At 46.7% G+C, this 24,696-nt stretch overlaps 1 protein-coding gene across 1 annotated transcript in view; it reads right to left on the reverse strand.

The window, feature by feature from the left end:
• The window catches only part of COL17A1 (collagen type XVII alpha 1 chain), a 38,041-nt gene that overhangs the window by 1,019 nt on the left and 12,326 nt on the right, over nt 1–24,696 (reverse strand). Inside the window, exons 13-53 of the mRNA XM_059821402.1 lie at nt 24,296–24,460; nt 23,833–23,922; nt 23,649–23,693; nt 22,862–23,011; nt 22,190–22,405; nt 21,518–21,556; nt 21,074–21,100; nt 20,579–20,605; nt 20,023–20,085; nt 19,743–19,847; nt 19,182–19,244; nt 18,490–18,525; nt 18,295–18,348; nt 16,964–16,999; nt 16,729–16,764; nt 16,250–16,312; nt 15,884–15,919; nt 15,430–15,501; nt 15,037–15,063; nt 14,360–14,395; nt 13,787–13,822; nt 13,470–13,550; nt 12,445–12,480; nt 11,676–11,756; nt 10,394–10,447; nt 10,231–10,272; nt 9,356–9,418; nt 9,137–9,196; nt 8,204–8,230; nt 8,075–8,116; nt 7,847–7,912; nt 7,433–7,480; nt 6,293–6,406; nt 5,880–6,017; nt 5,206–5,289; nt 4,078–4,206; nt 2,838–2,927; nt 2,167–2,280; nt 1,754–1,906; nt 533–952; nt 202–342 (exon numbers count right to left, since the gene is read on the reverse strand). Of these exons, the coding sequence (XP_059677385.1) occupies nt 202–342; nt 533–952; nt 1,754–1,906; nt 2,167–2,280; nt 2,838–2,927; nt 4,078–4,206; nt 5,206–5,289; nt 5,880–6,017; nt 6,293–6,406; nt 7,433–7,480; nt 7,847–7,912; nt 8,075–8,116; nt 8,204–8,230; nt 9,137–9,196; nt 9,356–9,418; nt 10,231–10,272; nt 10,394–10,447; nt 11,676–11,756; nt 12,445–12,480; nt 13,470–13,550; nt 13,787–13,822; nt 14,360–14,395; nt 15,037–15,063; nt 15,430–15,501; nt 15,884–15,919; nt 16,250–16,312; nt 16,729–16,764; nt 16,964–16,999; nt 18,295–18,348; nt 18,490–18,525; nt 19,182–19,244; nt 19,743–19,847; nt 20,023–20,085; nt 20,579–20,605; nt 21,074–21,100; nt 21,518–21,556; nt 22,190–22,405; nt 22,862–23,011; nt 23,649–23,693; nt 23,833–23,922; nt 24,296–24,460 (3,405 nt within the window). The remainder of the gene's footprint in view (nt 1–201; nt 343–532; nt 953–1,753; nt 1,907–2,166; nt 2,281–2,837; nt 2,928–4,077; nt 4,207–5,205; nt 5,290–5,879; nt 6,018–6,292; nt 6,407–7,432; nt 7,481–7,846; nt 7,913–8,074; nt 8,117–8,203; nt 8,231–9,136; nt 9,197–9,355; nt 9,419–10,230; nt 10,273–10,393; nt 10,448–11,675; nt 11,757–12,444; nt 12,481–13,469; nt 13,551–13,786; nt 13,823–14,359; nt 14,396–15,036; nt 15,064–15,429; nt 15,502–15,883; nt 15,920–16,249; nt 16,313–16,728; nt 16,765–16,963; nt 17,000–18,294; nt 18,349–18,489; nt 18,526–19,181; nt 19,245–19,742; nt 19,848–20,022; nt 20,086–20,578; nt 20,606–21,073; nt 21,101–21,517; nt 21,557–22,189; nt 22,406–22,861; nt 23,012–23,648; nt 23,694–23,832; nt 23,923–24,295; nt 24,461–24,696) is intronic.

Here is a 24,696-nt window from a genome sequence, read left to right on the forward strand (position 1 = left end):
GGAAAACCTGATGTCTTTGTTAATGATGAGACTTCACCTCCCCAGCAAGGGAGGAAGGGGATGGAAAGACTATCTGCCTCCAGCTTTGTATCTTGACTGTATTTTTGCAGCATGCAAAGGTGAAAAGATCACAGGGTCTATGAGAGGTTGAAGAGATCTCACATGCATGAGCCAGAAACACCAAGTCAATATGTCACTTACTTCTAAAGAAGTCCATGAGGTCCTCGGTGACATTGCCATAGGCTGCAAAAACCCTGCTGATGCCAGGGGGACCAGGAGGGCCTGGGGGACCTGCGGGTCCTTGTGCAGTGTAAGACATCAGGTCCTGGAGAATACCTTGGCCTGAGGAATTAAAAATGTCATTTGAAAGAAGCTCTGGGAAAACTGGCTAGATGCTGAGGCAGGAAGGTGTAAGGGAGAGCTGTAGGTAGCAGGAAGGGTGAGGGAAGTAAACTGTGTGACACCAGGCACGGGGTTTTAGGAATTGTGGGTTGGGACAGGGAGGGTCTGGACAAGCAGGCATTCCACTCACTCTGTAGGCTCTCTGACACGCGGAGTGCCAGCTCGTTGTAATCCAGGGACCCAGTGAAGGAGTTGCTGTAGGATCTGCTTGAACTTGCTGATCTCCTGTGTGATTCCTCCTCTGTCAGCAACCCATCGAAAGACCCATCACTGCCCATGGAGGCATCATAAGAGCCATCACTGCCCATTGAGGCACTGTAAGATGACATGCTGCTCATGGAGCTGCCATATGAGCTGCTGGTGCCCAGTGATCCCCCATGGGATCCCTCAGCACCAAGGGATCCTCCATGCAACCGCTCAGAAGTTCGTAACCCTTGGTATGATGAAGATAAAGACCCAGCCACCAAGCCGCTATCTCCTTTGGGTCCTGGTGGTCCCCGTGGCCCAGGGGGCCCAGGCGGCCCTGAGATGTAGCTTCGAACTTCATCGCCTGCAAAATACAAGAGAGGGGACTTTAGGGACACTGGGGTACCTGGGCCGCCCAGGCTTGGCAGAAGTCCTGTGCTACCACCTGAACGAAGACTGGAGTGTGAAATTCTTGTCCTGCCAATCATCACAGTAACCTTCATCCAGTGCCATTTCTCTGGCAGCAGGCACATATGTCAACCTTGATCTCTACAGATGGCATGACACCCTCCTCCTTCCCATCTCTCTCACAGTTTTGGGTGCCCAATCTTGGAAACACGCCCAGTGATTTTGCAAAAGGCTGCACTCCTCTCAGGCCAATTTCAGCACCTCTGCCAAAACAGCTGTTCTGTGACCAGTCTCCCACAAGGGAGGGGATCCCCATGTTTTTGAAAGGCTGCTCTGGATAACTTGCCAGCATGAGAGCTCAGACCAATGCTGCTTCACAGCTGGCTCGGCGCTGCCCTCCAGCCCCTACGTCATCCATTGCTCTGTAGGCAAGTGTCAAAGAAAATGCTTTTCCCACTGCCAAACTCTGCAGGTGACCTTACTAGGGACTTGCTGTTCGGTACAGGCCAATTGTAACTGCCCAGCGCTTGTCCCTTTTGGCTCACAAGACAGTCCTTGGAGTCGGACTGAGAGGGGACAAGCCTATGGGGTGCAGTGTAGGCCTGTGTAGACCTGGCTGTAGAGATAAGGTGTTGCTGCAGCCCCAATTCAGTGAAGGCTCCTACAGGACTGTGTCAGCTGTGGCAGAGCCAGCAGCCTACACAAGGCAGAGCATGGCTCAGGGTGTGTGCAGGGAGGATGGATGGCATCCCCTTACTCTTCAGGTACTGGATCAGCTCACTCCTGAACTCGTCACTGTGGGTGATGTCAGCATAGGACAGGAGGCCGGTTCCTGAGAAGCCTGGTGGTCCTGGAGGGCCAGGAGGGCCAGGTGGACCCTGGACTCCAGAGAGGGAGGAGTATCCCACACCTTGACAGAGAGGAAGAATTATTTTCTGACAGTGAGAGGACAAGAAAATCACACATGGCTGGGGATCTTGACAGTTTAAAGGCTCCAACCCCAACTTCCATCCCTTTCCAGCTGACATTGATGAGATTTTTTTTTTTTTTAAAGTGACCTTGTTCTCAGCGGTCAGTCAAAGCCCCTGGTAAGCTAAATCTCAGCCTCAGTCCCCTCAGCACCTACAAACAGAATCTCCCTGCCAGCTGTGAGAAACACAAGTGCTTTACTTTGTAGGTAAGCAGAGACGTCCTCCAGAGAGGTGCCAGGTGATCCGGGGATCCCTGGAGGTCCTGGGGGCCCTGCAGGACCAGGGGGCCCTACAAGACCACTGAATTCAGAGTCTGTAAGACACAAGGGAAGAAAAGGAGTCACCCAAACCACTGCAACCCTGTTGAACCTTCCTTGACAATACAGGTAATGCCAGCTACAGCCAAGTATAAGGTGCTTTTTTCTCCCCAGCACCTTCTGGTGCAGCCTTCCTGGTACACCTCACTTCCCTGCTTGTAGATGTCACATTGGGAAGTCAGGAGATCCCAAAAAGGGTAAAAGTCTCCATTTTTTAAATATACTTTTAAAAAGTGGCATTAGAAATTAGTTTATGCTGCAGAGTTGGACAAGACAAAGGGCTCCTCCATCTCCATCACCAATACAGCACCTTGCTGCTGCTGCTCTCCACAGGAGCACAGTGGTCTGTCCGCAGCCCCTTGCAGTCTGTGCAGGTGCTGGCAGAGCCCAGGAGGCCTGCAGTACCGCTAACTAAGGCAGAGGGACCATCAGAGTCTCACAGAGGGTTATTTGTGGTGATGGGCAAAAGGGGAAATTCTGTAACTAAGCCTGTAAAAAAGGCTTCTGGGGGTGTGTAGGGACCTATGTCACGGGAGTAAAGAAGTTGGCTTACTTCGCAGGTATGCTGTCAGGTCACTATATGAAATACCAGGTGTCCCTGGAGGCCCAGGTGGTCCAGGGAGCCCGATGCTCATCCCAGAACCTGCAAAATCAAACAGATCCAACAGTAGCACATTATTAAAACAGGCTGTTACAGTGTGAGCAGACAGGCTGCAGGGCCTGTTCACAGGCAATGCAGGAGGGACTCCTGCAGGGTAGAGTGTTCCCATCAGCAGATTGTGCTGGGAACCAGGACTCAAGCCTTGTTCTGGACTTGGAGTCAAAGCTTGCCCTGTTAATCCCAACACAAGGGCACATGCAGACAGGCATGCATCAGGCCTCTATTCTTGGCAAAAGCTCTGCACACCTCATGAACCCCTGACACAGGGCGGGGGGGGCACCCCAGGATATGCAGCTCAGCTGTGACCCACTGATTGGTGCATGTGCTGCTCTCCCTCTGTCTGCCTATCTGCAAGCAGCTCTGGTGTAAAACTTTGCATCTTCGTGATTTGCGTTAATGAAATGTCCTTGCTGATAAAATGCAGCTGTCCTGCTTGAGCTGTTGGGGTGCTGCTGTTAAACAGCAGTTTCCTGCTTCCAGAGCCAAAGAGGAAATTCCCACCATCTTTGGAGCAGCCCATTAGTGAGATCTGGTCTCCAAGGAGAGTTCAGAGAGAGTAAGCACGGACCAGGCCTTGCTTTTAAGCAGATAGTTGCAGCTACCAGGATTAGGCCTTATAGAACTGCTGTTGGGGATGCTCCAGAGTCCTCTCTGTCCAACAGTTCTTACATGCCATATCACCCCTTTACAGATGGGAAAATGAAGCAGAAAGGTAGAATTTGTTTCAACTCACTCTAAACTTCTAAGAGATTGCTGCCTGGGCGCTGCCTTGACACAAAGTGGGCATAGATCAGCTCTTCCACAGAGAGATATATCCTGGCCACAGAGCCAGTGAGAAAAGGGTTATAAAGGCACTTGAAGGTGTTGATGGGACTTCTAAGATGGCTAAGGTGAAATGATGTTCCTAAGCTCAGTTTTTAGCAAAGCAGGAACTCATTACTAGAGTCTGGGGATAGTATCTTAGCTACAGGGTATCTTTGTTCTCTTCCAAGTCTCTCACAATCCATGTGAGGAGTTCTCTGTACATAGGGATTCACACAGTCGACACTGGAAGAGTTTTCACTGACAGCATGAGCTTTCTGCTCAGCTCCTGAAGGAACAGATCGGAATGCACACTAATAAAGACCATTACTTGTTAAGTAGCTGATAAACCGTCTGGTCAGCTCATCATAATCCAGTGACAGAGACATGCCATCTCCCCCTGGTCCAGGAGGTCCTGGTGGGCCCCGAGGTCCAATTAGATACTGGCGAATTTCTTCTCCTGGAAATGAAAAATGCATCTTTTAAGACTGTCCAGCTGCTGCAAAGATGCCAGGTGTGAGGGGTTCCCAGCCTGTGAGCTGAGCCCCCACCACAACGGAGACCATCAAAACCTATGGATTCAAAGCTACTTTCCTCCCTTGCACCCTTTTTGAGTGTGATCTGGCCTGTGTATGTTGTCACAAACATTTATGACAGGGCTGGGAACCTCCTACAACACAGGGTTTGAGAAAGATGAGAATTTGGAATGTGAAAGGGACCTTCTTGTGGTCTGTTTCTTCAGGACACCCTGGACAACATCTTGGGTAAATGGAAAAGACCATGCTGAGCTCTGTGGCATTTCAGCAGCCATTTATCTGTTTGCAACATTGAATCTGAATGATTCCCCACTGGATCACATAGGAGGAGTGCAGTGTTGGCCAGCATCATCAATACCTTCAGGCACAGCAAAATTACATCCTGGTGATTTATCTATCAGCCCACAGTAACAGTGTGTCAAAAAGAATATAGAGCTGGGCATCCTTGTCACCTTAAGAACAAAGACATAGCAAGGCTTTGGAGTGGGCAAGAAGGAATGGGGAACCCTAAGAGAGTGGAGGAGCTGAAAAGTAGAAGCCCAAGGTTTAGTGGGAGATTGGGGGAAATTGTGGGGAATTCCTGAAAAGGAGGGACATAGGCAGATGCCACCTAGAGAGCCAAGGAGGGAACGGGAAGCAAGAGAGTGGGAAACTGCAGAGTTACAACAGTGGGTATGAAAAGCAAACAGGTAAGAAAGTATAGCTTCTGGAAAGCATGCAAACTCTCCAGTACCAGACACATAAATCTGTCTCCAAAGGACTTGGAAGGAGAATTGCAGGTCACTCAACAGCACCTATGGCAGGCCTTTGCCCTCTGAAGCAGCTGCTGGTAACTCTGGTTGGAGGCAGAAGACTGGAAAGGAAGGGCAGATCACCAGGCTGCTTTACCCCCATCCCCCATGTTTCCCTTCAGGGTCACTTACTCTGCAGCATGTCCAGAAGTTCTTGGTACAAAACGGATGTAGTTGACACTGAACTGGCAAATGACTGATAGCGATCTGAAGAGCCTGGGGGAATGAAAAGGTTTTATGTCAGGCAGGGTTAAGAGGAGACAGAAGGTGAAGAGGGGTCAGGCAGGGACAAAGGAAAGCTGAATTAATCTGGTTTAACTGGTGGAATGGGCTTCCCATCCCCCCAGCCATGAATCAGTTGCTGTCTCACACAGCCTGGTTGTCTCCACAGCCATGTGGTCTGTGATCTTCTGACTAAGATTCCAGGCTGCTTCCAAAAGCTCTGGGAATTTCATCTACTTCAGGAGGGCCCCAAGCATACAAGACAGCCCCAGAATACCTTAGACCACGTATACCAAATACAACCACCTCTGTTTGGGTCTTGGGGACATTACAGGGTTTAACGTTTAATGTGAGACTTTTTAAATAGCAGCACCTGTTAGTTAATCTAGCCATCAAAATGGGACAAAGCTCAGAGGCCACCTCAGCTGTGTGGAGTCCTGGGCCATGGCTGCAGAAATGAATAACTGCGTTGGGGTACTGCTATTTAAAGACTGTTGTTTCTCCTCTGGTTCTCACCTCCTAGGTGTTGCACAAGCTCAGCCGAAAGCGTGACTCAGCACAGAGCTTACCAACATGGTGCTTACTTGTCATATAGCTCATAACACGGGCAGCCAGCTCTGCATAATCCAAGTTTGTCCCGTCTGCAGTGGTGATGACTCCAGGTGGGCCTGGAGGGCCTGGTGGGCCTTGGGCACCAGTCAAATAATGCCTTACGTTGTCACCTAGGTAGGAAGCCCAAGATATGCCCACATCACTAGAAGGAAGACAATGGCCATTCGCACAATTACTGGACCCTCTTCCCCTGGCAAAAATCAGGCTGATAGAAGGACAGTTCTGCAGAGGCCACAGTGGGCAACAGCACTTCATCGTATTCAACAAAAGTAAGGCCAGAGCAGTAGGGCTCCTGCTTCTAAAGGGAGAGTGATAAGGGGCTCAGGGAGCAAAAGAGAGATAGGCATGCATCTGTTGACCCATGGCAAAATCTCATTATACTCACTTTTCAGGTAGTCAGTGACATACTGCTGAATCTCTTGAGATGAACTTCCACCTGGGCCAGGAGGACCGGGTGGCCCAGGAGGTCCTGGGGGTCCCTGAATTTGCCTGGATCCACCTACAGAAAGCATTGTAAGGAGAAGGAATGTTTTTGGCCTGGTTGCATTAGACCAAGCGATGCTAAAGTGTGCTAGCATTGACCCCTTCCCACAGGTCTGGAAAGAGTTTTTGGAATGGACTATGGAGGGGCTCTGCCTTCATCTCTAAACACAGTCTGAGCATGGGCAATTAGGCAGCATAACGTCTTCAATTAATTTGGCATCTTATAATTCAGCCTACGCAGCTCTGCAGGGCTGAGTCCAGAGACCTCCCTGGCTTCGTACTGACAGACCTGGTCAGTTTGTGCACCAGAGTGCAATGCTGTGCAGAAATATAGATAGAGATCCATAAAGCACTCAAGCTCATTAGGCTAACTTCACTGCCCTGGTGCTCCCAATCCCAGACAGCCCAGGCAGCACCAGCTCAAGAACCTCCTCACTTGTCTCCATTGCAAGACACAGGTGGACCCTGTGTAACTCCTGTCACCATGGTGTCCAGTGACACCTCATGCTCTTTAAGGTGTCTGTCTTCACAGCACCCTGAAGTAGTATTCCTAGGACATGATGGGGAGAAGCAGAGGACTTGTTCACATGGAGGGACACTTAAGTTAATCCATATGCACTTTTTGTGAAACTGCATTAATATCCTGCACACAGAGATGCTCTTATTCAGAACAAAAGCAGCTTAATTCACATGAATCCACCTGAGGGTAAGTAAAACTGAACAAAGACCACTTTTGTTCTGATCATACAGCTTCCCTAATCCCTTGTGGAACATGGTTAGCCAGCCTGGAATCCCTTTCTTTCATGTCCCATGAGGACAAACTCTGGCTCAAAGGATTCCCAGTAAGCTGGAAACAGAAAACTTGCAATTCTTAAATTGTCTGATTTAAGGCAGGCTGTAGAAAAAGAGGTTTTGAACACAAATGCCAGCAGCGTTAGGTTGGCACCCACACTTGTAAAACCCAAAGGAGTTTTTTCAAAGTCTCCACCAGGATGTCAGCATTTCTTGATAATATCAGAGAAATGATGGTCTGGCCTCTTACCTCGAGATGCTCCCGGGATTCCAGGAGCGCCTGGGACACCTGCATCACCTGGAAACCAGAGTGAGTGAGACAGTCAATTGAAATGGGTGCCACTGCATGTTGCATACTTGGTCGTGTAAAAGAGTTGAGCTACATGTTGTCAGAGAAGCAACTACCCAGCCCTTGTAATGACTATTTTGAATTAGCAGCTTGTTGGGGAAGAGCAGAAGGAGCAGCTTTCCTGAGCCTTCTGTGATCTGCCCAGGTGCCTTGTGCTCAGAGCAATTCTATTGCCACAGTCCTACTCCGCCTGAAAAGGCAGGGGTGGGCACAGCTGTAGTTCTCAAAGGACCAGGTTACTCCATCCTTTAGTCTCAACCACTCTCGGCTGCGTGAGGCTGCCAGCAAAGAAAGAAAGAAGACTTTTAACTTCACCTTTGGGTCCAGGTGGGCCTGGTGGGCCTGGAACTCCTGGAGGTCCCTGCATGGTGATTCTGTCACCTGCCAGTTGCAGAAGAAGAGTCAGAGAATCACAGGAATAAAGTGTGTGGACAAAATCCTGGCTCCACTAAAACTAAGCTAGAATCAATAGAGCAGGATTTTGCCCCCTGGTTTCAGCCTAGGGACAATGAATTCAAATGAGGAAAGGGGGCACAGACTTACCATGGGAGGAGAATGCTGAAAGGCCAGGCTCACCCGGTTCTCCTGCATGGGACACAGAAATGGAGGAGCAGTCATATACACAGGCAAGCTACACTGCACCCCGCTGATATCTCCTGGAAGCCTCCTTACCCGTGAATCCTCGTGGACCTCGTTCGCCTGTGAACAGGGAAGCAGAGGAACAGCGTTAGCATTTGCTTTGTTCTGATCTGCAACACCCCAGCCCACAATGTAGAATATTTTCATGGCCTTCAATTTGCAGGGCAGAAATGGGTAAAGGGAGTAGGTACCACCTTTTCCTGCCAGCTGAGACCTGGGATGATACACTTCACAGGGCCACCTTCTTGCACTGACTTAGCCAAGTGAGCGGCTGAGGGAACTGGGGTTGTTCAGTCTGGAGAAGAGGAGGCTGAGGGGAGACCTTATCACTCTCTACAATTACCTGAATGGGGGTTGCAGAGAGGTGGGTGTTGGTCCCTTCTCCCAAGTGACTAGTGACAGGACAAGAGGAAATGGCCTCAAGTTGCACCAGGGGAGGTTTACGCTGGGTATTAGGAAAAAATTCTTTACTGAGAGGGTGGTGAAGCATTGGAACAGGCTGCCCAGGGAGGTGGTGGAGTCACCATCACTGGAGGCATTCATGTGATGTGTGGACATGGCATTGTGGGACATGGTTTAGTGGGCATGGTGGTGTTGGGTTGATGGTTGGACCTGATGATCTTACAGGTCTTTTCCAACCTTAATGATTCTGTGATTTTGTGATTGTTCCCCTTTAATGGCAAATCTGAAGGTCTGAATGCTCCTGAATCTAATGGGCTTGCAAAGTTGGGATCTGAATACAGCGATTGCCTTAACACCAGTATTGGAAGCTAATAAATTTTTCAGACAAAGACTGACTTGTTTTATGGCAGCAGATAGGAGTCCTATTTAGTGACCACTGTGCTAGCTTTCTTACAGCCACAGAAAGGCAGGACACTTTCTGCTTCCAAGCCCCTCCTTCCTTCTTTTCAGTCTGAGGTGCTGAGATCCATCTAATATCTTGGTGAGGCAGTGGGATATACCCACCTTGGTCTCCCTTCGGGCCTGGTGGGCCTGGTGGACCTGGTGGGCCTGTGAAGAATGTTTCTGTAATTAAAACAAAAAGGTTTCTTTATGACATCCAACAGAACATGACACAAGTTTTCTCTGGCTCCACCTGGTCCTAGCCAAGGATGTGCTCTCTGGAACCCCAACAGTCAGGACATTCCCAGGGCACAGGCGAGGGAATGAGTGGGAAGAACTTACCTGAGGTAGACATGGAAGATCCAGGTCTCCCTGGTGGGCCTGGAGGTCCTGGCAATCCTTCTCCTAGGCAAAGGGACACAAACTGGCTTCAGGAAGGATAAGCCTCAGCAGGGTAAGTAAATGCATGTCAGAGCTGCTACATCTCCAGCCATGGCCACAGCTCAAATATTTCCAAGTATAAGCTAGTATCATTGTTTTCCCCACACACATCTATCCCTGTTTTAGTTATTTTTCATTACCATCTACCAGATGTAGAACAGAGAAACTCCTTTCTTTGTGGTACAGAGTGCCTATCCCAGCTGGCCTTCACTACATTGAGAGGGAAGGTTCATTTCATCACATACCTGACCTGCTCCCCTTTGTTACTGAGCAGAGAGCAAGGAATGGGGTTATGCTCCTGTCTCATGTCCTCCTGCACCTCCCCTCTTCTGGCTGTGAAAGGGAAATCTGTGCTACAGGAAGTGGCGTGGGGATATGCTCCTCATGATAAGAACCACTCCATCTGTCCCCAGCCTGAAGTTAAGGCTGGACAAGTAAGAAGTAAAGACAGAATTGATTGCAGTTACTTCCTTTGGGGACTTGAGAACGTTGAGTGTCTTCCCCAGAAGTATGGCTTTTATGAATTACTACTCCGGCTAGCAAACCTCTGCCAAAGCAAAACTCCTCTCTTGGGGAGTGTCTTGCTACTGTGAAACTATATTGCAGTGAAATTGTGTTAGTAGGAACCCACTACGTGAAATTCCGCTTCCAGTAAAGTCAGTCCTACTAACTTCTACCAGGTCCAAGATTGCAACTGGGATACTGCAAGGCACAGGATAGAGGCACTGGAAAAACCTTGCACTTCCCAGGTTTGTTTCAGAGAAACAAGCTCTTACCCGGGGGGCCACGAGGTCCAGGGGGTCCCTGCACAGATTCACCTGATGGAGAAAGAAACAGGGGTATTATAGAATATTTACTCAGCAAACTGCACAGCCCAGAAACATGCCATGCGTGTTAGCATCCCCCTGCTCACGTACTGAGCTCTGCTATATTACGTACCTGGTGGCCCAGGGGGACCTGGTGGTCCTGCTCGCCCTGGTAAATCTGCCAGCACTGTGTGAATGAAACACACACAAAAAAGGGAAAATTGTTGCTATGGAGCTACTGCTGCTATCGAAACATTGTCGTTACATTGCTGTTAGAAGCTCTTATAGTCAAAGGTGGACTAAGGCAGGACCTGGGTGACCTAAGCCGAAGTTGAGGCAGGGAGGGGAGAAGATCTGTGTTTGGTTGCCAGCACGCAGGTTAGGACATAGTAAAATACAGTGCTGAGCAGGCTGGCAGCACATTGGAAACAGGGAGGAGATCTCTCTGGAGAGTAATGGTTGCTGAGGGAAAAAGCAAAGGACTCAAAGGCTAGAGAAGGAGGGAAAGAACTTTCAAGGAGAGGAAAGATTCTTTCAACAAGAGGCAAGTTTTGGGAGGAGAACATGATGCAGCCATTATTTAACAAGTAGCTGCACTGTGTTATCTTGATTGGAGATGTATCCTCACCTCCAAGCTGAGGCACAAACTCAAAGTTCAGTGATGCTGAGATGCAAGACTCCTGAATGGGGGGTGGGACAGTACTGAAGCATGGTCTGGATCTACATGACCCCATTCAGATAGTGATCAGGCAAGGACCATTTATGATTTTATGCCCTCCTCTACCTTGCCTCTCCTGCACACTTGCAGAGGTCCCAGATCCTAGGAATACTGACTGTAAGTGCACCACACATCTAGGAGTGCACAGAGCAAGCAGACACTTTTCTCGGGATACTGCTAAACCATTCTGTTCTGTTTCACTTATTTTCACCTTAAAATAGCATTTACTCCCCTCTGAATTTGTCCTCTAATTCACAGAGAGATTTTAATTTCTGTTGCTTAGATCAATGTGCCTTTTCAAACTGGTTCTCCTCTTACGGATGGCCCTGTGTTCACATTACAAAGGGAACTGCCCTGTGCAAACACAGTGGCTAAAAGGCCAGGCTGAAACCTCACAGCTCTGTGACCATCTCTGCTGTTGGGGACTGTTCATCAGTCACCATTCCTTAGCTTTCCTCTCTGTGACATGGGCCTGGTGCCATCCACCTCCTTTTGAAAGCACTTTGGGATGCACAGATGAGAAGAAGGGCAGAAGAAGTAGTTGGTATTGCTGTCCCACCACCAAACATACATACACACACATTTGCCCTATGTCACGTTGAGGGGAAAGAGGTAGAGGCATCCTGTTAGCTCTGAGCAGGCCTTGGGGCCTCTGGCACCTCTCCAAGCAAAGGAGTGGGAAGGCAGGCCCACTTACTTTGAGATGTTAATGATGAGACTTCTGTTTTGATAGTTTCTATCACAGCTTCACCTGGGGATCCCTTCTCACCCCGTGGACCTTTTTCAGGACAAAAAAGAGAAAGTGAATTATTTAACTAAGAGAGGGTGACATTTTGTACCCACTCCTCACCTCCTCAACAACGGGTTCAGACTTTGCTTATGTGAACTGGGAGCATGAACTCAGTCCCTGGCTCTGAGGGACACTGTATTCAAATGTGGAAATTACTGCACAATTTGCCCTAACAGGATCATAGAAAACCAGATAAGAAAGGCTCTTAGGAGTCAGCTCTGTTCAGGCCCTTCCAAACAGATGTCTGTCCAACTGGCAATGGTTTCACAGTGACATTATTCCAAATTTGGCTCTAGTTTGTTCTCACACCTTTCAAAATAGCAGGAGGTATCCAGCTGGTCTATATCCCCGACCACAGAAAGGCAACTGCACTTGAGAAGTGCCTTAGAAATACCAGCCTCCGGAAAAAAATAACATAAGAAAAAAAGACATTTGCAGCATCCACATCACATTGGCTTTTACCACCCCCCCTTCTTCCTCTGGGAAAGAAAAAAAGAATAGAAATTCTTTACACGATTAATTAAGCCAAATAATGCAGCAAAATCAACTGAAAGGAAGAAATATGCAAACAAAAGGGAGAGAGATTGCCCCAAGGGCTGAGAGAATTAGAAACAAAGGAAAACTAATAAATTCAGTTCTCTTAAGAAGCAGAATCAAAGCTGATGGAGAATGGTACCTTGCTGTCCAGGGAGACCAGCTGGCCCAACAGGACCTGGTTTCAAAGGAAAAAAAACCAGATTGTATTAGATTTTTCCTGGTTGTATTTTACAGCAGCAGGAAAGAATCAATAGGTCTTTTATAAGAACTGAGACTATCAAATAATATATTTGTCTGCACGAGTAAATGGAATTGCTATGGGGTATGAATTCATCAATGTCTCATGTACTACTTGAAGTTCTGGAGAAGAGGCTTATTTTCCATCATGTGGCAATTAAAGTTCCTGGTGCCTCTTAGACTGGGGAAACAACCAGAATATCACTGACCACAATAGAAATGCAATAGGCTTAATCCTCCTCCCGCATTCCCTGCTGCAAATTGAGGCTAGCTCTACCAAACCAGCTCCAGGATTAGCTCCAGCTATACAAAAGTGCCATGAGAACCAGGGCTCAGGAACTCTGCTGCCTGTAACCAGCATGCTGGAAGGCGGTGTCTGACCTGGGACAGAGGAGTCTGAGGACCAAGCTCATGCATAGCCAGTGTGTGTGTTTGTGTGAAAGATTTGTAGATGCTCATGTGGGATTTCTGCTGTCTTGAGTTCAAAGCTAAGGCTGGAAAACAAGCACTTCCTGATTTCAGTAACAGTGCCGGGAGAGGGATTAGACAGAAGCCTGTGTTCCTGAGAGGCAAAAGAGCTTGATTCTACTTGCTGGATTTGACCTATCACTACTTTGTACTCATCAGATCCAAGGACAACAACAGTGTTCCCAGTTTCTTCATCTTCTCAGGCCTCCCTTCTGTCCTCCCCGCTGTGATCATATCCCATTTCTCCCTTGAGGCTGCTGCCTCCCTAACTCAGCCTGAAATCTTGGTCTTTCTGCAGGGAAGGGTGAGGACCATGAGTAATTTTTTTGCCTGAGCAATCTTGCCTCCCAGACAGGGCAGCCTGGCAGAGACAATAAACATCACACATTAAATTAAGAACTGGATGCACAGCAATGCAAGCTGCCTGCAAAAACCACAGCAGAGGAGTAGTTTCCTCACCTGGAACACCTGGGGGTCCAGTGGGGCCAGCTGGGCCTGGGGGACCTGGTGGGCCTGGCAGAGCAATAGTTGACGAACCCTCTGAAACACAAATGCATACATATACACATACATATACACATATATACATATATCCAGCGAACATGTAACAAATCTATTCTTAAGGAATCAAACTTCTATAGCATATGTATTCTCTCAACACAGGGAGTCCCAGTACAGGTCTGACACACAGTCGAGATGAATTTAGAAGGCATAACAAAAAACAGAGAAAAATCCTCCAAACGCAGAAGTGTTTGAACTCCCACAGCACTACATACCAGCACTTACGACTTTTCCTGGAGCTCCAGGTTCTCCTATGAAAAGAAAAAGACAAAAGATTAACTTCTTTTTTGGGGAAGATTTGTCTCTAGTTCAATGACATTGTCTTATTAAACATGTGATTTCTGTTCTATTTGCCCTTGATCTCTTGTCTGAGAAGTCATAGCACTAGAAGGTCATGGGAGAAGCAACAGAGCTCAGCTAATCCAGAGGTATCTTCTGATCAGCTTTCCAAGTACTACTTCTGCCAGAATAGACAATAAGCCTTGATTTATCCGAGGCAGGCATACAGCTTCCACTGCAGTCACCAGGCATCATACTCTTATGCTCAGGGCAGAAACCAGGTTTGCTGTTTTTTCAGTGGAGAATTGTCATGCTGAGTGCCTCAGCAGATGCCCTGCCTTTCATATATGCTTAGGGAGGCTTTGGCTACCGTCTGTTTCTCATACCTTCCCTTCCTAAAGCCACTAGATGCCACTGTTGATTCAGGGACTGGCCAGCAGAGCTGCTAATCCTCCCTAAAATTAAGTGCTTAGAGAGAAAATGAGTATTAGGGAAGAAACAAAACTCACCTCTAGCCCCTGGTCGGCCTGGGTTGCCTGGCAGTCCTGATACAAGGTAGATGAACAATTTAAAATCGTTAGTTCAAATACTGTTTGTTCTACTTTTTCCAGGTACCCCAGTTGAGTAAGCAGGTCCCTGACAGCAAGTGGAGGAATTCACAGTGGACTGTAGACTGAGCTGGTAGTGTCCCTGGGCATAGTTAAGGGCTTCCCTTCTCCCACTGCTCCCTGGACGATGGCACTGCTCCCTAGATTTACCTGTAGCTTCTTCCAGGTACTGCTGCCTGTCCTGAGGCTCCTGGATAAATTCCCTGGTGACTGGCCCCCCAAACCACCTCTGCTTGCAGATGTCACATCTTCTGTTTCCACCCCTATTGCTACATCCTCTCCCCTCTGTTTCTGCTGCTGATTAGAAGGACTTTTCAGTGATGCATGGGGAACTGAAACATGTTATTTGTTGCAAACTGTGTTTTGGGAAGAGGCAAATTTTCAAACACTCCAAGGCCCTCCATTTCTCAAAAATTACACACCAACCACAAAACCTGTCTCAAAAGCCAAAGGAGATGCAGAAACCTTGGTATATCACTTTGGAAGCCCCGAGCAGCACAGAGGGAAAATTGCAAGTGTTTTTTGAGCCCATACCAAAGTGTGTCATTGATAAATTAGAACACTGTGGAAAAACCTACCTGGCGGTCCTTGGGGTCCTGTGAGACCTGGAAGAAAAAGGCAAAAATTCTGAGATGTCTAAACAAATTTCAGGTGGGAAAAGGATAGACAGGGAGAAAAAGATTATATTTACTTAACATTACAGCCCACAGCCCGCAAGTGGTGTAAATTGGCCTAGCACCTGGTATGTAAACTGAATGTTGGCTCATAGCAGCTGATGTTCTTGTTTGCAGTGTGTGCAATCCTGAGATCACAAAGGGTCTAGATTCCCTGTGTGTTTTCCTTTCATCACCATCTTACAGTACAGAGAGCCTCTACCAGCTTTAACTTCAAATTAAGACTGGAAATTGTTGACAAAGACATCTGTGTTCCTGACAGAGCAAAAAGTATTTTTGGTCTCCGTATGCTTTTACCTGGCTGTCCTGCATCTCCAGAGGGTCCTGGAGGGCCTCGGGCTCCTGGCATTCCCGTAAGACCTGGTTCACCTAGGGATATATAATCACCATTAACAAGCCAGAAGTCACTGACTTACAAGCTACCAACCCATTCAAGCCTGACCACCAGCTGTCCTGCAGCACTTTCTACCTATTGTACCCTCACAGCCAACTAGCCAGTTCCAGCATCAGTGTCTGGGAGGTGAACATCAATGACGGAAGAGTTCTGTAGTGAGAAGTCGTCTGTCACAAGTTTACAGCCAGCTCCATTATACGTCTCAGTTCCATGCTTACATGGTTGACTCTACAGTTCTTCTGAGACAGCAAGATCCCAGAACATGAATCTCCTGCCATCTTCTCCAACCCATTTCACAAATCAACCTCCTGCCAAATCAGGAAGTACCTGCACTTCTACCTCAAAGGAATCCCTTACCTTTTTCACCTGGCTGTCCATCACGGCCAGCTTGTCCTGTCCAAAGAAAAGAGATTGTTAGGGTTGCCCTGTTCTACTAAGCGGAGCACAGCCCTTAACAAAAGAGAGTGGCTTTTCATCATATTGCATACAAAAGAAACCTTGGCTGCAGTTCCTGAAGATCCAGAAAAAGTTCACTTGAAACTTAACTGTAGGACATCTTTTCTGAGTATACAGACTAATCTTAGCTCTCTAGAGAAAAGACCTAGAATCACAACCAATAAGATTCTACTCCCATGTTGTTTCCTTGTCTGTCCTCATAGAAACACACTCTGGGTGGAAATGATGTTGCCTCACATATAAACACAGCTGTTTTCTGTTACCCACCTATAGGTCCTTTAGCCCCTGGCTCTCCTGGAGGACCAGGCATTCCTCTTGAGCCTTGTTCACCTGCAGCAAAATAGTATGAAAATGAATCAAACAAATCTTGGTGAAGATACAATTTATGACTGTCAGCAATATTTGGTGCTTTGCAATTGAAAAACAGCATTGACAGGATGTTCAGGCCTCATGATTTGTGACTGTCTCTGGGCATTAGAAAAGCTCAAGTGAAGTGAATACAGGGCACATGAGGGAGAATTTCCCTAAAGCTAAATACAAAGATTGCTACCAAGATTACCGGACTCAAGGATGGGATCTATTTGTTTAAAACTTGGGTGCAAAAATAAAACTTCTATAACCAATAACATCATTATACTTCTTCAGAAAGCTAACTGGGATTGACTGGGCTATACTGTTATTTGAAAACTCAAATAATGCACAAATATATTAGATAGGTTGTTACTCCAGGAAAACAATCCACTGACCTGTCATTCCACGAGAACCCTTCTCACCCTGGTCACCTGTTGTACAAAAAAGGGAAGGATTCTGTGAGATTGTTTCATTGTAAAATGTTTCCATCAGAGAAAATAAAGCCTGCTTTCTGACAAGATCACAGAAGAAAAAGCCAAAGAAGGATAGGGTTAATACCCATGGACAGTATCCATATCTAAAGGAATCTGAAGAAAATATCCACAAAAGATATTTAATTGATCAACTTACCTTTGGGTCCGGGGGCTCCAGTGGCTCCTTTCTCACCTGAAAGATATATGGATGATTGAAGAATAGCAACAACAAGTCAGAAGGCAAAGGAATTTCATACATCAAGAAAAGTCATAGGGGAAATACAGGTACCTTGATATCAGACAAACTCAAACTGGAAATTCCTTTCCTTCAGTACAGCTCCATCCATCCAACCATGTTTCCTCACTTAGACTGCTCTATTACCTCTGTGGCTCTTGTATTTCTCAATATTTGCCTGCAATCACTGACTAAGTCTAGTTCATCCTCCCCTTTCCTCAGTCTTATGCTTTTCTTTGCCCCTAGCATCAAAATGCTACATGCTCAGACCAAGTCTGCTACTCAGCAGTGCTAGAAAGGCACATCAGCTAGTGCTGCTGTAATTGCTGAGGGGAAGATCTGGACAGGCTGGATCGATGGGCTGAGGCCAACCGGATGAAGTTCAATAAGGCCAAGTGCCGGGTTCTACACTTCGGCCACAACAACCCCAGGCAACGCTACAGGCTTGGGGATGAGTGGCTGGAAAGTTCCCCCGCAGAAAAGGACCTGGGGGTGTTGATCGACAGCCGGCTGAATATGAGCCAGCAGTGTGCCCAGGTGGCCAAGAAGGCCAACGGCATCCTGGCTTGTATCAGAAATGGTGTGGCCAGCAGGAGCAGGGAGGTGATCATGCCTCTGTACTCGGCTCTGGTGAGGCCGCACCTCGAATACTGTGTTCAGTTTTGGGCCCCTCACTACAAGAAGGACATTGAGGTGCTGGAGCGTGTCCAGAGAAGGGCGACGAAGCTGGTGAGGGGTCTGGAACACAAGTCTTATGAGGAGCGGCTGAGGGAGCTGGGGTTGTTTAGCCTGGAGAAGAGGAGGCTGAGGGGAGACCTTATCGCTCTCTACAACTACCTGAAAGGGGGTTGCAGAGAGGTGGGTGTTGGTCTCTTCTCCCAAGTGACTAGTGACAGGACTAGAGGAAATGGCCTCAAGTTGCGACAGGGGAGGTTCAGGCTAGACATTAGGAAAAAGTTCTTCACTGAGAGAGTGGTGAAACACTGGAATAGGCTGCCCAGGGAGGTGGTAGAGTCACCCTCCCTGGAGGTATTCAAGGAGCGTGTGGATGTGGCATTGTGGGATGTAGCTTGATGGACATGGTGCTGTGTGGTGTTGGGTGGGTTGTGGCTTGTTATTGTTGTTGTGTGGCGTGGGTTTTGTGTTTTTTTTTTTTTTTTTTTTTTTTTCCCCAGGTTGGACTCGATGATCTTACAGGTCTTTTCCAACCGTACTGATTCTGTGATTCTGTGATTCTGTGAAGAGAAGCTTACCTTTAGCACCTGGGAGACCTGCTTCTCCTCTAAATCCTTGTAGGCCGGGAGGACCTGCAGAAAAATGAGATGGGGGGTTTAATCCATCCCACTCACCATTATGCATCACTGAAGAAGAAAAACTGTGAGAAGTTGTCACTCTGTTTTTGTTTTCTCTAGTCTCCAGATGCCATAGCAAAGGAATGCAGCACTCACCTGGAGGACCTTGTGGGCCTGGAGAACCCATCAGACCTGTGAATAAGGAATATGGATTTTCTTTCAGTAACACCACAATTAGAAAATGAACAAATCCCTTTCCGTTTGCCCAACAGCATCCACAACCCAATAGGTGTTTAGCAGATTGGAATTCCCCCAGCCACTAGAAGAATTTTCATCACTGGCATCCTCAAAACCAGGACAACAAATCTACACAATTTATTTCTTGTGATATAGAGGAAGTGTTTTTCCCTAAAGTAAGGTAAAGAGACTCAAGCCTTCCATCTTGGCTGAGAAGCTGGGATCTGTGCTTCAGGTGGGACCCATTTTTTATAGTGCAATTTTTATCTGTTACATGGATTGTAGAGCTGTAACTGTTAGAAGTCTGTTAGGGATATGGAGTTTACCTTATTATTTCTGAAAGCAGAGAACAAACAGCTGGAAACATCACACATCTTAAAGATTAGTGTTTTGAGAAACCTCCCTGCCAATCCCCCCTCTCACTAAAAATCTCCAAGAATTTATTGCTCTAAAGGTTATGGGTACCTATCAAAGTACATTTTATTTAAAATGAGGACCATCAGTTCACTTTTCTGATTACTGCAGTGCAACACAAGTGAAACAGGAAGACTGGAGTGCTCATTTACTCCTAACCAGCCTGCTAGGCTCTCTCTGTTCATCTTCATATTTACCTTTAAGGCCAGCAGAACCTGGGGGACCAGGTGGCCCTGGAGGACCTGGCTCACCAACACCACCTGCAGAATAAGAGCATGAATACATACTGTAGAATACAATTGTGACCCCATTTTTCTATTATCCCATCTCCTGTTATTCTTTCTCTGGCAAGTGTCATGAATAATCTGCTGGTCAGTTCAAAACACCCAAATAAGCATGCGTTGTCCAAGAAAAAAATCCCATCTCACTGGGCTTTAGGTAAGCAAGACAAATCCCCCAACTTTGATGACTTAGATAACAGGGAAGAAGACGACCTTGAAACTAAGCACTTTTGGTTCTGTCAAACTCAAACCTGACTGTGAAACCTGGCAAAATGAAACAACTGTTGTTTACTCATTGTAAGTTTGGCAAAAAAAATCCCTTAAGCCATATTTGTCTGTGTTGGGAAATGTCTAAAATGCAATCTGGATTTGAATAATCAAATCAAATTCTATCACTGAGCTGTTTTATAGATTGGGACCAAACTCTAGCTTTTGTCCATCTCTGCCTTATCCAAGAATGGGACACCTAGTTCCTACCTCTATCTCCTTTTTCTCCAAATCCAGGTGGTCCAGGCTCCCCTCGAGGCCCTGGTAGCCCTTCTCGACCTCTTTGTCCCATGGGACCTTCTATGCCAGGATCACCTATAGGAAACAAATGCCTTGCAAAAAAAAGGTGTCTTTATGGGAGGGGTTGGGCAAAAGGATCCATGGCCACCTCCATGGGGGAAGGCAATGATAACACCAACCTGGTATCTGTATTCCCATGCCATGTGTCAATCAGTTGTGAAAGACTCACAGCATTGATCGAAATGCTTACCCATGCTGCCCTTTTGTCCTTTTGGTCCTTCTGGTCCTTGGTGCCCAATTGGACCAGGAATGCCTGGAAAGAAAAAGACAATAAATGTTCAGAGTCCTTGTCTGTGTACCATGAAAGAATAACATGCATGTTAAGGGAACCTGGGAACCTGAGGCCTGGAGGGATTCATCAGCTGGTGTAAAGAATATACTACTTGGAAGGTGGGTGCTTGAACAGGGATATCTTTAGAAGAACACAATACATGTAAGAGCACAAGGAAGTTGGGCTAAATACTCATGCAGCTGTGGGACTCTTTCAAAGGTAGGCTGGGATCTTCACAACCCCAAATTAGGCATCTTCAACTCAGTGGAAGTCAGGCTGAGGCCTTGCTTGTAACCAAGTCTCTGAGCTGTGTCTGTAGCTCGGCACCAAGGTATTAATCAAGTGACTTAATCTATGCTAAATATTGACTCTTTAGAGAACCACCTCAAGCCAGGTTTGCAGTGCAAAATTTGTTCTTGCCTACAGTGACGGCCCTAAATGTCCTCCCTCAAAGGGGAATTGTACTACTGCCCACCTGGGACACCAGGAAGTCCTCGCTCTCCTGTAGGGAGAAAGAAATAGACAGTTAGTGGGGAATAGGTCTTCCCTGTTTGTCACTTTGGCCAACCCTCACTTCCCATAAAATGGAGTTTATGTTCCTGGCATGTTTGCAAGTTCTACCATCTTCAGCAATGCCACATTGGCCCCCTCATAGTTATGCAATGGATTGAATCATTCACACCACGCAAAATCCTCTGAAGCACTCTGTGATTAAACCAGGTAGAGCCTGGCTTCAGGAATCACTTTCATCCAGGTGAAAGAAGTTTCTAGATTCAAAGTGAGATCCGTTTTCTCTTCTACTCTGAAATATAAAATTGTCTTTGCCCAGAAGAGCAAAAAAACCCAACCATCACAACAATCTCTGAACTACAGAATGCATCAAGTTTTGGAGTAACAAAAATTCATTTGCTATCCAGGCCCTATGGCAGACTGCCAATCTACCTGAGAAAGCAGAGAACTCCAGACTCACCTCTGGGACCTTGAATTCCCATGTCACCTGAGAAAAGAAGAAAAAAAAATCAGCAGAGTTCTTGGTAAGATTTCCAATGATTACTCATTCATTTTGTTTTTCTATTTGCTTTCCCACATTCAATGAAACATGAAGGAGTTTTGGGTGAACAGGGACACTTCACACTTGGATAGTGCAGGATCAGACCCATCCCACTAGTGGCAAACAGGATCTGGCCTTTCACAGTGGCACTGTGCAAGATTGGGCCTCCTGTATTAGTTCTGCATGGGATCAGGCCCTCTACAGTTTATGTGTCAAACTAGTATTACATTCTTTTTCTTCAAGTATAAACCAGCTTCATCTTTCTTATTGCCAGTTGCCCCTTGTGGCAACATCCACCCCGAACTTGTGCATTGCCAGAGCCAAGGAATAGGGCAGGGGAAGAGAAGGACTGTATAGCTGTACCTTTCTCACCAGGTTCTCCTCTCTCTCCTCGGAAGTAGCCTGTAAAAGGAAGTGAAGGGGCTGTTAGAGTGCATTTCACAACAGAATAGCTACTCACTTCACATACAAGGATCTTTCTATTTGGATTTTGAGGCTGCAGGCAGCACAGTCTATCAAGCACACTATGGCTTTTTAAGTATAGTTTCCTCAGCAAATTTGCTTTTGCAAATCCATGAAACTTCTGAAGCTGGGAGAATGTAGGGTCCTCTGCTCTCAACCTGTTTCCATCATCTGCTAAACAGAAGTAAATCGTCTTTCCCTCGCCAACAAAAGTAGCATGAGAAATAAGGTGTGGGTTCATTTTTCAATGTAGTTCTTTCAAAAGGCAAAGCTCACTTGCTGAGCTCACAGCAATCCTGGCACATCCTGATACATCCTGGCACAGGATGGCATGTCCACAACCTCCTTTCTTCTCTCTTTTCTGCTGGATTTAAGGGATGCACCACCAGTGTTAGTGGCAGCACTCTCAGCTCCAGCACAGTCTGTCTGTGAGGACAGGTGAGGGCACTATTTTTGACAGACTTCATTGCACTCTAGAAGTCCTGGTCTTTAGGCCTTTAGGCAATCAAATCCTCCCACTCCCCTTTAAATAATCTGGTCTCATGCAGCATTACAAACATTGACTCTACTCACCTCGTTCTACTTCCTTGTTCAGTCTGTTTTTCACCATCAACCAAACTGACTCTTCATTTTCATAAGGGAAGGTTGAGGAGGGTGAAATACCATGAAGAAAGTCTACCCTTGAAACATCCTTTTCTATTTTTGAATTCCCTTGGTTAATTGTCAGGAGGCCGCCATTGATTTTTTCCAGGTTTTCCACACGAGACTTCAGCTTTCTCACTTCTTCCGCTGGAAAGTTGAAGTAAAATACTAGGGAACATGCTGTCACAGACATGTGCCTGAAATACCTACTTCTAATAGCAGGGACAAGGCAACACTGTGTCAGGTAGCTATGGCCACTGAATTTTGCAGGATTATTCTTTCTATCTTTTTTTCTAGCAGGGATATCTGGAGCTTAAATGACAACTTTGGAATCTGTTAGTCTCTGAGAAGTAAGACCTCAGATCTCAGGAGTTTTCCTGTTCTACTCACTCCAAGACTATATAACCCCTCATCAAAGGTTTATATTCCATATCCATTCTTTCTGTCCATTTGGAGTACCTCAGTGGCAGTCACCACCAAGCTGAAAGTGCTCCTCCTCAGTTCTCTGGCTTCATATCTCTGGTACTTGGCCTCTTTGCCAGCTTACACCCTCTGTTTGTCTTTCTATCCCATTCAACATTTTGTTCTTCAGGTATTTCTTACCCAGAGCAATGAGTCCAAAAAGCAATCCAAGGAGAAACAACCAGGCCAGAAGCAAACCCAGGAGCCATTTCCACCAGCTACAGCAGGAACCACAAGGACACCAGGACGGTGCTGACCCAATTGCACCCCCTGCATCACCATTTCGTATTTCTGGAAGAGGGAAGGGGCAGTCTCCTGGTTAATGAAGAGTTCCTTGACTTCAGAGTCAAGAAACCCTTGAGAATAAGGACATCAAGGTCTAATCCATTATACAAAGGGCTACAGAGAAAAATCTTTACACCCCACTCTGCACACGTTGGGTGTAATTCTAGTCCCTGTGGAAGCTGGGAACAGCATTCCCAACAGGGGGAATCCCTGTGGAAGCTGGGAATTCCAACAGGGGACAATAGTCGGTGCTTTTTAAAATAAGAGCTGAAAAATGTTATCCCCTAGGTATCAATTTTTTGTACAGTTTTGAGCCATAAATGACAGCAATAGCCAGCATAGTCTGTCTGAGCCCTCTCCTCCCCATAAGTCTGTCCTGGTAGCAGGATGCAGCTGTATTGTCAGCTATCTGATTTTCTCCAGCAACAAAAAAATACCCCAACTGCCCACTCATCCGCAATCAAATCACTGGCACCAATTTCTCTGGTGTGTGCTCTGCTCATTGCAGACAGAGTAGACTCCTGAACATGCCTTCCCTTGGATATCATTGCACAGAGATCACTCATGTCACTCAAGAATGATTGTTTTTTGTATATTGTGCTTTGGAGCTCCCTCCAATGAAAGTCTGAATCGCATCACTTACCTGCGTAAGTTGCTTTGTCCCTTGTTGGCATGGATTTCAGTCCTCCTGTTTTAACAGCAGTAAAAGACATTTTAACAGTCTTTCTATGCATGATCAAACTTAGACCATGGGCTTACAACAGGGAGGCAGTAACAGAGGCAGATGGAGAAAGTTCTATTGCATTGCCACAGGGACAAATTCTCACCATTTGCATCCGATTTTAGGCCAGTATCTGTAGCGTAAGAGGAGGAAAATCCCTGCTTCTCTTTCTTCAAGGTGTCTTCTACAAAGGATCCTCGACAGGAACCAAATATAATTAAAAACATTACACTAGAAGTTCAACCAGGTCTATCTTCTTTCATTGGCAAAAGGCATGTTTTTTACTGGGAAGCCGCAATAGCTCTGTGTGTTTAAAGTAGATCTAGTTTTTGCTTTCAAAGCTCTTGAGCTTTGTGAAATGTTCCAAGGAACACTCTGGAGCTTCAAATGCAAAATCTAGACCTAGATTGCAGCTGACATGGCTAAAAGCTAACTGCCTGCCAGAGCTTCTTGTTTGGCTTGCAGGGGTTTGAGTCTGGTGCAGTGTCCTGAACTCTGAACTCCCCCTATGATCAGTCTCCATTTCTCTGCCCTCAGCATATCCACATATCCCAAAGAAGAGAATTTACCTCCATTAAGCCCAGTGTTAGAGGCACTAAAGACTTTGCCACTGTCCTTTGTCATGATCAAGAGCTCCATCTCCTTCTTTGCTGGGGCATTCTCCTTCTCCAGCAGCAGGAATTTGCAGTCTTTGCGCAGAATGTCATCTCCCTGGGAGCTCAAAATGGTTCCCCCTGGAATATTGGTAAAGGATGGGAAAGAGGAGGAGAAGGAGGAGATGAGTGTGGGCCAATGAGTCATAACTACAAGACGCAATACTTTTGTTCATTAAAATCGGTAGTCCCGTTGTGATTGGGGTTGCTACTACTATAAACACCAGTAAGAGACACACTGGTCACTGAAGCTAAGAGGAGAGCTGTGCGTTTCACTGAATTTCTTTAGAGATGTGCATTTCACTAGCAGGGGAGCA

The sequence above is a fragment of the Gavia stellata genome, chromosome 9, assembly GCF_030936135.1.
Source record: "Gavia stellata isolate bGavSte3 chromosome 9, bGavSte3.hap2, whole genome shotgun sequence".
NCBI classification, from domain to species: Eukaryota; Metazoa; Chordata; class Aves; order Gaviiformes; family Gaviidae; genus Gavia; species Gavia stellata.